This window comes from Nansenia antarctica, assembly GCF_963989245.1.
Source record: "Nansenia antarctica genome assembly, chromosome: 7".
Lineage (NCBI taxonomy): Eukaryota > Metazoa > Chordata > Actinopteri > Argentiniformes > Microstomatidae > Nansenia > Nansenia antarctica.
The window spans coordinates 63,847,191-63,861,196 of NC_137677.1; the positions used below are offsets into that span (position 1 = coordinate 63,847,191).

Consider the following 14,006-nt stretch of genomic DNA (forward strand, 5'->3'; position numbering starts at 1 on the left):
ACAGACACACACGCTTGCACGCACGCACGCACGCACACACACACACACACTTTGCCTTCCTAACGCCTTTCCTAAGTAGAACATTGTGAAATCATAACAAACAGAAACATTGACTTTTAGTGCTGACTCAGTATATTTAAGCTATGCAAAACATTCACTCATCTCCATGGGGTTGCCATTTCTGCTGTGCCCTGCTGTTTATGGCACCCAAACAGCAAGCACAGCAAGCACGAACTCTGTCTATTCATGTCACACTCCTATTCCATTATTGCTTCTACCTGTAGCATCTGTCAGTATACTAACTAATGCATTGTTGCAATGTGTTCAATGACGCCTTCCTTCCCACAGTCCTAGGGGCTTTTAGGTCAAGTGGTTCAGAAAGGCATGTTCACATTGCGCCATCTAGTGGAAAACCGTGGAGCATCTGGGCAACTGCGCATCAGAATAACCCAGGCAGTGCAGTGGACCCATGATCTTGTAGTAGGATATAGATCATATTATCAAACAGTTTTATTTTCTCTGAATCAGCACCGTGTGCTCCTCTTAAGATCGAAATAAGTTAAACTAATATCATGGTGCGGTAAATTCACTACCTTTCAACCTTAGAGGTCAGTGATATCCGCACACTAAAATGTATGCGGAACGTTCACGTGTGCTGTGCCAAGCGCTCTACCCGGAACTCTTTTCGATGTAACACCAGGACAGGAAAAGCTCCCCGTAGGAATGCTAACAGCTACCAGTCTGTCTGCCGGGCGGGTTCTAGTCATTCACATCTGAATTAACACATCTTAACGCTACTGACTCTGAACGACAACCAACTGCTGTCTGTGTGATTGTGTTTGTCTCTTTGCCATGCAGCTGTTCAACCGCTGAACGATGAGAGAGAGGTGAGTGTGGAGGGTGACACTAGGAGCAGGTAGGTGCTGCTAGGTGGCTAATGACAGGTAGGGGCGAACTAAGGAGCATTCCCCCACCAGTACTTGTAGCAAGATCGCTAACAAATGACTAGATACAACTAAACTAGTTGTTTGTATTCCAAATAGTTCAATAATTCAAAAGCTAGACGTGTGGAAGAGGTTTAATCATGCATTTTTGCACTATGCCCCCTTATTGTGGGGTCTATCTTATCTTAGAGTGATAAGGTTCTATCTCCGTCTAGGGCAGTTCAGAGATATTGAGCGTTAAAGTTTTTACATTCCATTATGTTCTGAGAGATGGAACCTTTGTATTTTATTAATTACTAACTCAAAAATGTCAACATTTTAAAAATAACACCACACAGGATCAGATTATGTAAAAAAAACTAAATTTTGACAAAAATGGAGATGGAACCTTATAATTCTAACGTCACGATATCATCTGGACACATTCTGTCAGCTACATACCTGAACGAGCAAAAGCTGCGACTAGCGCCCCCGGTGTCTCTGACAGGTTTACACCCTGATTGATAGATAAAGCTGGGCTAAAACATCATGACTAGACAGATAAGTTCAACCAGCTATGGTCCTATTCACATTAAGCTCTGTGTTTTTTTTGTTCTTAAAGAACAGCAACGTTCATTCACATGATCATTCTGTCATAGTTAATATAGTGAATTCACAGTGGTTCTGCAGTAGTCGTCGGTTATCGTCAGGTTATTGTATAAGACTGGACCTCCTAATCCATTTAATGGACGGGGGGGCAGATTAAGGCCATACTCTAATGATGCGGAGGGGAAAGAGAAAGTGTTCACTGCTCTTGAATAAGGCCGACTGACCCGAGGGCGAAATCCTCGTCAGCCAGTGCCTCCCTCGGTTACCATCGAGACAGCACCACAGACACGCTCCCTTTAACATTGGTACCAGCCAGCTCTGATCATGTGCAGAGGACAGCATGGCTGATTGTTAATAATAATAGCTAGGCTAGGTAGTTGTTGTAGTCCTGTTTCTGTGGATGTCCGAGTCTCTCGTCGTTGTCGTCCAGGTGTCGTTTACTGTCGTGTCTGTTGTTCTCTGTCTCACATGAATGATTCATCAGGACATTGTTACCACCTTTTTGCTTAGCTGTGGTTGAGCTGTAAGCTGCAAATCTTCTGATCTCTCTGTGTGTGAGCTGTGTGTACAGTACACGTCAGACTTTTTTCCTGACTCACGTTCTCTCTCTCTCTATCTCTCTCTCACACTCCCTCCCTCCCTCGGCTCCGTAGAGCGTGTGTCGTGGTGTGATCCGAGTCGGTCGTTTGCTGCTGTATCAGCCATGGAGAAGCCCTGGAGGCGGTGTGGGGGGGCGGTGGAGCGCTGTGCCCTGGCGTTGGCCTCCTGGTCGTGGGCCGCCTGCCGTATCTCCCTCCTGGCCCTCATCCTGACCTTCCACCTCTACGGAGGGTTCCTCCTGCTGGGCCTCATCCTGGCCTCGGTCGCCGGCATCCTCTACAAGTTCCAGGACGTGCTGCTCTACTTCCCCGACCAGCCCTCCTCCTCCCGCCTCTACGTCCCCATGCCGACGGGCATCCCCCACGAGAGCGTGTACATCCGCACCAAGGACGGCGTGAGGCTGAACCTGATCCTGCTCCGCTACACCGGCGGCGGGGGCGGGGACAGCTCCTCCCCGGGGGGGTTGGGGGCGGCCTCCTCCTCCGGCAACTCCACCAGCCCCGCCTCCTCCTCCTCCGCCTCCTCCTCGCCCTTCTCCCCGCCCACCGTGCTCTATTTCCACGGCAACGCGGGCAACATCGGCCACCGGGTGCCCAACGCCCTGCTGATGCTGGTGAACCTGAAGGTGAACGTGGTGCTGGTGGACTACCGCGGCTACGGCAAGAGCGAGGGCGAGCCCAGCGAGGACGGCCTGTACCTGGACGCTGAGGCCACCCTGGACTACGTCATGACCCGGCCCGACCTAGACAAGACCAAGGTGCTGCTGTTCGGCCGCTCGCTGGGCGGCGCCGTGGCGGTGCGCCTGGCCTCGGCCAACCCCCACCGCGTGGCGGCCATCGTGGTGGAGAACACCTTCCTCAGCATCCCCCACATGGCCGCCACGCTCTTCTCCTTCGTGCCCATGCGCCTGCTGCCGCTGTGGTGCTACCGGAACCAGTTCCTGTCCTACCGGCAGGTGGCGCTGTGCCGCATGCCCTCGCTGTTCGTGTCGGGCCTGTCGGACCAGCTGATCCCGCCGGTCATGATGAAGCAGCTGTACGAGCTGTCGCCCTCCCGGACTAAACGCCTGGCCATCTTCCCCGAGGGCACGCACAACGACACCTGGCAGTGTCAGGGCTACTTCGCCGCCCTGGAGCAGTTCGTCAAGGACCTGCAGAAGAGCCACGCCCACGAGGAGAGCGTCCAGTCCAGCGCCAGCGTCACCATCATCTAGAGGGGGTCGGAGGGGTGGAGGGGTGGAGGGGATGATGGGTGAAGACAACTGGAGCGGCCGTTGACTCCTTGGCTTGAAGGGATTGACTGAATCGGGCTGCAACAGAATGTACATTTCTACTCTTTTTGTCTGGTTTTGATTCTTTATTATAATTTGTTTGTTTGTTTTTCTCCATTTGTCTATCATGTATCAAAGATCCAATAATACTTTTCAAGGGTGGCTACTGTTTTGGTGTTTGGGGGTAATGGTTGAAATACCATCCTAAAAAGTCTTTTTTTTTTTGTTTATCGTTGGAACTATGAATGCATGGTTGGCTATGATTACAGCCTTTTCTGAATTATGTACGTACACACCGAACACAAACATGTGTCTTACAGTATGAGCAACACAACCAACTTTTTTTTTTTTTATCATGCAAAAAGGTCTACCAAAGGTGCACCTGAATTTCAGTCATCCAACGAAAAAAAAAAGTCTTTGCTTAATATAACAATATAGCATTTCACTAAATCAATACCGATTTTTTTTTTTGACTAATCGAATCAAATTTCAGTAACTCAATAACCGTGTTCGTCTGATGTAAAGGTGTCCGAAAGAATCGTCTTAGCATGTGTGATCAGTGTTCTGTTGTCAGTCACGGCTCCTTGTTGTGTGAAGCGTGTGGTGATCGGAGCTGTGTAGCGGACATGGTGGGCTCAGGTAGGCCTCAGGCTCCTCTGCAGGATATCTGTCTAAACACGTCACGTCAGTCGGTTGGAGAGGACACGACCTTTCCTTTTCTTTCTTCCCTGCAATCACATCCTGGGTAGAAATGTAAAAACGAGGCACTGGTAACACAATGATACTCTGTCCTCTACCTGCGCCAGCCCCCCCTGACCTACAGGTCCGCTCTAGTCGGGGTTGACTCTCGTGAACTCGGTTAGAAGGTACATTTTTCCACAGGATTCAATATTCATGTAAGCGACGACAGCGTTGCATGCATTCGCTCTGTAAGACCAGGGCCTGGTGGAATTGGACGCGACCTTCACGGAAATACACCGTCTAGAACACCTCCTAGGTGTATTTCACATGACAGTCTGTTCTACATACATCATATTTCTATCAGCCCCACACTTCATTCTCCGCACTCTGAAATCAGCACCGTGTTCCATGAAAACACAGACGTGTGTGTTAAGAGCCCTACTCTACACTTGCGATGACCTGGAAAGGAAAAGGGATAGGTTGGGGATGGGACGGGCAGTTACCAAGTTTTATTATTTGTGTTCTCTATTATTATCAGTGTCATAATCGTGGCATTTGTCAAGTAGGCTATGTACTCATCTCACCCTGCGCTCTTCTTCTGGAGAAATGGTTTTAGCCGCTCTGAGGGCTTTTAACAAGCTAATTAACCTTTTTTTGCATGTCTTCCAGGGTCTGAGTTAGAGGAGCACCAACACTGTATTCTCTCTCCCTCCCTCTCTCTCTCCCTCCCTCTCTTCGTCTCATCCTCTCTCTCTCCCTCCCTCCCTCCCTCTCATCCTCTCTCTCTCTGTCTCTCTCCCTCCCTCTCTCTCTCCCTCCCTCTCTTCGTCTCATCCTCTCTCTCTCCCTCCCTCCCTCTCATCCTCTCTCTCTCTGTCTCTCTCTCTCCCTCTCCCTCCCTCTCTTTGTCTCATCCTCTCTCTCTCTCTCCCTCTCTCAGTGCAGCACTCTAAACTGTAGAGATATCAAAGCCATTCAGAACAGACTGAACAGAGAATATCGTTCAGCTTCAGCAGCCATGTTGGATAGAAAAACCTGGGCCTGAATGATGCAGCTAAAACAACAGCTGTTTCCCCTCACACACTGAAGACCATTCAGTGGTGTTTCTGTTTTAACATTGAATATTACACTGCTACCTACAGTAGCTCAGGCTGCTACTTCATGAATGTTGCTGTGTGGACGTGTCGGTGGGTGGGAGTTTACCAGTGTGCTTTATGACAAACAGTGTTGGAAGTTCTGTGCGTACCACAGCGGTGTGTGGACCCCAAGCATTTTTGTATCGGAGAGGGCGCATGTTGACCAAATACTTTCACTTGAGGCGTTTGTAGGTTGTCGTCGGGCCTCATTTCTTTCACCCTGTCTACAGCGTATGTAAGCTCCTATACCTATACAACTTCATGGCAGAAATAATGACTGGCTAAATGTTCTCTCAAGAGTGTGAGTGTATTCATGGCATGAGCTGATGACACTCTATCTATTTCACAGGCTACCTAAACTGTCGATCAGGGGGAGGCTGGTGGAGGTAGAAATCGGAGGACGGGACTCGTCGTAATGCACGTCGGAGCGGAACCCCGTTCCTCATTCCGTTCCATGTGTCACAATGAGCCCCTCCCTCCGATGTGAACCTCCACCAGCCTCCACTACTACGGACAATAGGTTGGCACCATCTCTCTACCAGTGGGGCAGTGGGAGTGGAGGTTGTCGATTGATGTATTGATTGTGTGATGTGCCTCATCAATTTGAAAACCGATAGAATCCTGGGTTTTTAGTCCCACCCGATTACTTCATTAACTTATAACCGACTGGATTCCATTGTAAAAGAAGAAGAAATTAAATTACCTGAATGTTCGTCTCAAAGCAACCGCTATGCTAGGTATTGTGATGAGCCTTTGTACAGCTATTTATTTATCCACACTTGTTTTGTTAAATAAGAGTGACATCTGAGGGTTGATATGCGGTTTGGAACAGGACATGGACGTGTTTAGAAGTGTAATTATGTTATATGCATATAAACATACCGGCATACTGACTTGTTGAAACTGTACGGTGGTGAAACACTGTAAACACAACAATGAGAGTGTTGCAATTTATCAATCAGTTGTCGAGATTAATAATCCAACTCTATGGCCTGGAGGATGATGGGTAATGTAGTTTGAGAGCTTTCTATCTTTCATGAACTTGAGTGCTTGGATTTTTCATCTAGTCTGTTGTCGGTAAACAACCGTTCCAATCATGCAGCACTAATTTGTGTATTTCTTTCTTTCTCTATATTAATAACTATTTAAACAACAACCATTCTTTTTCTAAGCACACAATTTCACTTTCTATTTTCTGTACAGTAACAGGCAATAAAATTATGAATAAAATTGGAAGGTTCTGCTAACTGTTTTTCCTGTGTTGATGCTTTGCACAGTGTTATTACACATGTCTGGGTGTTATTACACGTCATGTCACAATCTACTTCACTTTTTATCTTCTCGGAAACACAATTATTTTCTTTTTATAGTATGTTGACTTCACCGTAAGAGAGTCACTTCCCTTTTATAGTTAAATCACCTTTTTAATCAGCTGTGTATTCTGAAGAAAAGTAAAAAAAACTCACTCATAACCTACATCCTTCTTATCCCCTTTCCACAATGCAAAGTTCAGTTTGATATGTTTTAAAAACGGGTTAAGCCCCGTTTTGACAAGATCAAAACGTCCATGTTTTCAGACTGAAGAGGATCGAGGGTGCAGAAAGAATCTGTCCTGTCGGGGCGAAAGAGAAAGATAGAGAGAAAATAAAGAAAGCAGTTTTTGGCTGTGCTGCCGGACAAGCAGGAAGTCCTGAGTGTGGTTAACTGAGCAGAACAGGAGAGAGGGGAGGCTACTCTGCTCTGCTCTGAGACAACTCTGCCCTGCATTCTACATTCTAACTCCGCAGTTCTCAGAGCACACGGTCACTGACGCAGGACTAACTAAAACAGGCCTGAGAACAGACGAACCGGAGAGAAAGTCAGGGAGAGGGATTTGACAGAGACTGGAGGATACTACAGTCCCGACGCTACAGGGAACCACAGATCTCCAGCATCACTTACCCAGGAGAGACCCTACAGGAGAGACCGTAGAGGAGAGAGACCCTACAGAGAGACCGTAGAGGAGAGACCCTACACAGAGAGACCCTACAGAGAGACCCTACAGAGAGACCCTACAGAGAGACCCTACAGAGAGAGACCCTACAGGAGAGACCCTACAGAGAGAGACCCTACAGAGAGAGACCCTACAGAGAGAGACCCTACAGAGAGAGACCCTACACAGAGAGACCCTACAGAGAGAGACCCTACAGAGAGAGACCCTACAGAGAGACCCTACAGAGAGACCCTACAGAGAGAGACCCTACAGAGAGAGACCCTACAGAGAGAGACCCTACAGGAGAGACCCTACAGAGAGACCCTACAGAAAGACCCTACAGAGAGACCCTACAGAGAGAGACCCTACAGAGAGAGACCCTACAGAGAGAGACCCTACAGAGAGAGACCCTACAGAGAGAGACCCTACAGAGAGAGACCCTACAGAGGACCCTACAGAGAGACCCTACAGAGAGACCCTACAGAGAGAGACCCTACAGAGAGACCCTACAGAGAGACCCTACAGAGAGAGACCCTACAGAGAGAGACCCTACAGAGAGAGACCCTACAGAGAGAGACCCTACAGAGAGAGACCCTACAGAGAGACCCTACAGAGAGAGACCCTACAGAGAGACCCTACAGAGAGACCCTACAGGAGAGAGACCCTACAGAGAGACCCTACAGAGAGAGACCCTACAGAGAGAGACCCTACAGAGAGAGACCCTACAGAGAGAGACCCTACAGAGAGAGACCCTACAGAGAGACACTACAGGAGAGAGACCGTACAGAGAGAGACCCTACAGAGAGACCCTACAGGAAAGACCCTACAGAGAGAGACCCTACAGAGAGACCCTACAGAGAGAGACCCTACAGAGAGACCCTACAGAGAGAGACCCTACAGGAGACCAGGAGGTTGTCTGTCTGTCTGCCAGCCTGTCTGTAACTCTGCCTGTCTGTCTGTAACTCTGTCTGCCTGTCTGTCACTCTGTCTGTCTGCCTGCCTGTCTGTCACTATGTCTGTCTGCCTGTCTGTAACTCTGTCTGTCTGTCCGTCTGTAACTCCGTCTGTCTGTCTGTCTGCCTGTCTGTAACTCTGTCTGTCTGTCTGTAACTCTGTCTGTCTGACTGTCTGTGACTCTGTCTGTCTGACTGTCAGGGATGGCCCTGTGATGTTGCGTCGTGCCGGCCCTGAGACAGGCGGCGGTGGAGGAGGAGGAGGGGGGCTCTCCTGGCCCGCCCTGCTGCTGACCCTGGCCGCGGTCACCTCCTCCTCCCTGTCGGCCCTCTCCCTCTACCACCTGCTGGCCCTGAGGGTCGAGGTGGAGGGCCTGAGGTCTGAGGTGGGCCGCAGGAGAGAGCAGCAACGAGAGGCTAGGCATGGAGGAGAGGTACACGCGCACACACACACACACACACACACACACTCACTCACTAGGACATGCTAAGAATGACCAGGGACAAACACAAATCAGGTAACAGCCTTTTATGCTATATCTGTTTTGTGATGAGTGTGTGTGTGTGTGTGTGTGTGTGTGTGGGGGGGGGGGGGGGGTGGTGTCTGTGTGTGGGTGTGTGTGTGTGTGGGTGTTCCCCAGACACTGCTGCAGATGAGGGATGACCCCACCACGGCCAGGAGAAGCAGCCAGGACCCCCCCGACCCCCCGCAGCCTCGCAGAAACAGGCAAGACTAAACCACCAAACTAACTTTCACTTTCATTTACAGAACGTAAATGTTTCTATGTCTTGATTATGCATTCATAAGGGGAAAACCACTATTGTAAAAAGGGTAATATAGTTTTTTGCTTGGAACTTTTGAGTTTTCTGTTAAGATGCGTAAGTGAAATTTTGTTTATACTGTAAAAGTTTCAATGTTTTGATTATGTACTCATGGGGAAAAACCATACATGTAACAAGGGTAGGCGCAATAAGCCATGGCTTCAGCCTACACCCTTTTTGGTCCTGGTGTTACGCATTGTGACTGTGTACATTTTTAATATCTGTATTATGAATTGTATAAGGGACCAAAATAAACATTCTCAATAAATCAATCAATCAATATACTATTTGTATTCTACTCCATATGGATTCACATCAGACTTGCACAGACTGTCACTATCTACCGTATTTTCCGGACTATAAGTCGCACCCGAGTATAAGTCGCAGCAGGCCAAAAATGGGTCATGAAGAGGAAAAAACCACATATAAGTCGCACTGGACTATAAGTCGCATGGTTCAAGGGAACGGGCTTGGCGGAATCAGCGGGGAAAGAAGACCCTGTTGAGCTTGACTCTAGTCTGGCACTGTGAAGAGACATGAGAGGATTTGTAAGCCCAGGAAGGACATAATTCACGTTAAAACTTCTTCTGAAAGGTTAGAAATACTTAAATTATCGAGTGTAAAGCCAGGGCTAGCTAGCGCGTTGCTAACGAAGGTTAGCAAAATGGCGTCGCGGGAGCAAGCAAACAGGATGGAACAGCCTCTGAAAGGTAATAAATGACTTTAATATCGTGTATAACGTTCATAATAGCGTGTATAACGTTCATAATATAGTGCTCAATGTCCACATTGTCGAGTGTAACGACTATTTATCGTGTATAAGGCCATGACAAAGATAGCTTGGTGAAAAACGGAAGTAGTTAGGATGAAGGGCGGCCTACAAACAATGCAACATTGAACAGCCTCTGAAAGGTAATAAATGACTTTAATATCGTGTATAACGTTCATAATATCGTGTATAAGGTCCATAATATCATGTTTAATGTCCACATTGTCGTGTTTAATGTCCACATTGTCGAGTATAATGGCTATTCTATCGCGGATGTGGCGCTAGCGGAAGTAGCAAAATAGCCTCGCGGGGGTAACTTAGCAACATAGAACAGTCTCTGGAAGGAATAAATGACTTTAATATCGTTTATAACGTCCATAACATTGTGTATAAGGTCCATAACATCATGTTTAATGTCCACATTGTCGTGTTTAATGTCCACATTGTCAAGTATAATGGCTATTCTATCGTGTATGAGGCGCTAGCGGAAGTTACTCCTTGGTTCATGTCAGTCAGAGATTACCGTATGTCAGTTCATGTCAGTCAGAGATTATGAATTATTGATATATAAGTCGCACCTGACTATAAGTCGCAGGACCAGCCAAAGTATGAAAAAAACCGCGACTTATAGTCCGGAAAATACGGTACTCTATGAGGCAACTGCAGAACTGAACACTTCTGAACGGGGTTTCTCCTCCTCTAGTGTCTCAGCCCTGCCTGCAGATGCTGGCTGACGGTAACAGGAAGACATTCCAGAAAGGTACGGTAGTCCTGGCATGTCAATCTACCTTTCATGTGCAGTGCATAATGTTATGGTACATGTGGGAATACGGTACATGTGGGAAAACTAGGGTTAAGTGCTAGGGTGCTAGGGGTAGGGGTAGGGGTAGGGGTAGGGTTAGGGTTAGACATGCCAGCATGTACCAAGTCGACGTAGCACCTAACCCTAACCCTAGTTTTCCCACATGTACCGTATTCCCACATGTACCTTAACACATACATGAGCAACATAGATTCTTGATCATAGGTCATTTTGCATTGCAGGGAAGAATAAGTGACTGACGTCATCAGTTAGGTCAACAAAAAACCCTGTTGTTGACTGTGTTCGTTAGCATTAGCTTGGATAGCCAACTTATCTGCTGGCTCAAGGAGGATCCGACTGCTATTGAGGCTAGACGGTTCATGATGGTACTGTGTGTGTTTGGATTGGCCCATGCCTGGTTTGTTTGTGGCTTTGTGCAGAGTTTGAGTTGGAGCCGCACACAGCCATCCCGTGGCAGGCGGGGCTTAGGAGAGGCTCCGCCCTGGAAGCGAGCGATGACAGCATCCTTGTCAGAGAGGAGGGCTTCTACTTTGTCTACAGTCAGGTTGGCAGTTTGATTGGCAGTTATGCGGAAGGCAGCACATTGAAATTGAACCCTCAGGCCATAGCTAACCCCCTGTGTCCTACCTAACTCCTGTGTCCTAGCTAACCCTAGATAACTCCTGTGTCCTAGCTAACCCTAGATAACTCCTCTGTCCTACCTAACTCTTATCCTAGCTAACTCCTGTGTCCTCCTAGCTAACTCCTGTGCCCAAGCTAGCTAGCTAACTGGTGTTCCCCGTCTCTCCCAGGTGTACTACAAGGACGCGACCTTTGCCATGGGTCACGTGGTGATCAGGAGGAAGAGCAACGTGGTGGGAGATGAGCCGCAGCACGTCAACCTGTTCCGCTGCATCCAGAACATGAACCCTGTCAACCCCTTCAACACCTGCTACACAGGGGGTGAGTGCATGTGTGCGTGCGTGCGGGCGGGCTGTACGTGTGTGTTACTGGTGTGTGTGTGTGCGTGCGCGCCCCCCTGTGTGCGTATGTGTGTTTGTGTTTCTCCAAGAGAGGTGGGTTAAGTTAAGCGAATGGGGGGAAAGGTAGGTAGACATAATGTTTATATACAGTATGTGTTGATATTGTCAGGGCTCTCAAGTCTCACGCATTGGGCGTGAGACACACGCATTTCAACCCGTTCACACGCCGCGCGTGTCTCACACCCAATGCGTGAGACTTGAGAGCCCTGTATTGTTGTGTCACACACCCGAAGGTAGTGGCAAATAAGGGAGTCCACACATGTATTTAAATTATACAAATTAAGTTTTATTAGCTCAAATTAGCTCAAATAAGCAAAGTAAACTAAATAACGGTGTATATGAATATGGATAAGAATCAGTGGTGTATGCCCTGAGTGAATGGTTGTAGAATGTATGTTGTATGTGTAGAGGGTGTATGGATGGATGTATGTAATGTAAAACTAAATAAAACTAAAAGGCCCCAAAACTTCAAACTTCAAACTTCTGAGACCTTACCAACAACCCTAACTGAACCCCAAGCAAACGAAAGGAAGAGTGAGTGCACTGAGGACACACCCATCTTATAGACACATCCTCAGCTCCCCAAACCCAGGTGACACCACTTACAGGCATGATAATCGCTCACCTTTCGGCGAAATTCGCCGTTTTGAATCCAACATAGGTGACCTACATTCCTATTATTATTATTATTATTATTATTATTATTATTATTTTTATTTTTTTTGCAATCTTGTAATTCTGCATGTGACCACCACTAGAGTAAATCTAAAAGAAATCAGATATGAGCACATGGAAGCTAATTTTTCCACAAAAAAAACTTTCCGCCGGGACCGCCTAGCAGGTTCCGGGTCTCGTATCCTTCTCACCTTTTTCACCCCGACCCATTTTCATGCCTGCACTTTGCCTGACGACCTACCCACTCTGCCCAGGCGCCTCCCACAGGAACCAGCAACAGCCAATAGGGAGGCAGAGTGGGAGGCGTCACAGTTGCCCCTTGTCTTCCCAGGTATAGTGAAGCTGGACGTCGGGGACAGGGTGGAGCTTCTGATCCCTCGCGCCACAGCCTGCGTGTCCCTGGACGGAGACTCCACCTTCCTGGGTGCCGTCAAACTGGCCTGACCTCTGACCTCTGGCCTCTGCACTCACTGGGAAACTGAGGGTACTAGGTTTCCGTTCTGGGTACACTACTGTGGTGATATGGGACGCCATTATGGGGATAGTAGTGCTATGGCCAGTAGAGCCCCCCTCACCGTGGACAGTAGAGGCGTTGATGGGACAGCGGCGGAGCTCTGACTGGATTGTCAGACTGACTATTTCCTGTGTGATGTTGTGGTGTGTTGACATAATTCACCCACGGAACTATGGGTTGGGAGTATTGTTCCGCACGGACAGTTAAGTGCGTGGTACCCGAGTTGTTTAGTTCAGTTCTACTTACTGCTCTGTGTGTGTTGTTGACAATCGTTCATGTCCTACATTAAACGTTTAGCTGTGACATTTGATACGCCGCCTACGACTCCCGTCTCTCGGCACTGCAATGTTCTGCATAGAATGTTTATTTAAAATGTTCACATTCACTGTAGTCAGAAAATATTATTTTGGCAGCCAAATGGGATTATCTACCTACTTCACTTGTTATCTTCTGGGAAGACACAACTGTTTTCTTTTATTTATTTTTTAAGTTTTTTTCTGAGTGGGGCAATCCCACTCATATTTTTCTTTTTAATGACAGATATAGTAGAGATTATGATAGGAAGGATGGGTGAGAGAGAGAGAGAAGGGATGACATGCAGGATATGTCTGCGGCTGGAATCGAACCGGGAGCCCTGCGGTACATGGTCAGCGCCTAATCCACTACGCCACCTAAGCGCCCCAACTGTTTTCTTTTGTGATGATCTGTAACCTTGGCTACTGTCTCGGGTGTCACACACGTTTCATTTTCACCATGCGTTAAGCGTTTATAACCCTTCAATACTTGTGTTCTGATCGCACAAACCAAATTACTTTGAGCAATCCTCTGTCCATCACCTTGAGGCCAAGATCATTTTCTGTCAAACTGTGCAGTGAATTATTGTTTCTGTTTCTGTTTAACCTGATCCACATCTCAAAATAGTTGGTCTCATGTCAGTGCTGTAGTACAGGCAGTTGTTGACATTGATAGCAAGCTACTATTAAGTCTCTATGCCTATATGAAAGTACCTCACTATCCATACATCTACAGTGATTCATTCAATGTTTAGAGTTGAACCCGAAATAATTCTCATCATTCCCCTTGTAACGATGATTTGATAATAAGAAAATCTACAGATGTAAGACGAATATTATCTATAGTATGTCTGTGTATGTTTTATATTGTACATATCATATTATATACTGTATCACCTTTTGCTATTTCAATAAAAAGGGTGTAGTAGTCATATACTACCAGC

General features: G+C 47.4%; 2 protein-coding genes across 2 annotated transcripts; both read left to right on the top strand.

The window, feature by feature from the left end:
- Positions 1 to 817: 817 nt before the first annotated feature.
- abhd13 (abhydrolase domain containing 13) lies at positions 818 to 3,345 on the top strand (the record flags this gene model as incomplete). The annotated part of the gene is made up of 2 exons (XM_080535588.1): positions 818 to 887; positions 2,186 to 3,345. The coding sequence occupies exon 2, from the start codon at positions 2,236 to 2,238 to the stop codon at positions 3,343 to 3,345; it is 1,110 nt and encodes a 369-aa protein (XP_080391714.1). The 5' UTR covers positions 818 to 887; positions 2,186 to 2,235.
- Positions 3,346 to 8,359: 5,014 nt separating this feature from the next.
- On the top strand, positions 8,360 to 12,699 carry tnfsf13b (TNF superfamily member 13b; the record flags this gene model as incomplete). Its single annotated transcript, XM_080537028.1, has 6 exons — positions 8,360 to 8,578; positions 8,786 to 8,861; positions 10,439 to 10,495; positions 10,978 to 11,102; positions 11,350 to 11,500; positions 12,587 to 12,699. The coding sequence occupies 6 exons, from the start codon at positions 8,360 to 8,362 to the stop codon at positions 12,697 to 12,699; spliced, it is 741 nt and encodes a 246-aa protein (XP_080393154.1).
- Between the last annotated feature and the right edge of the window lie 1,307 nt (positions 12,700 to 14,006).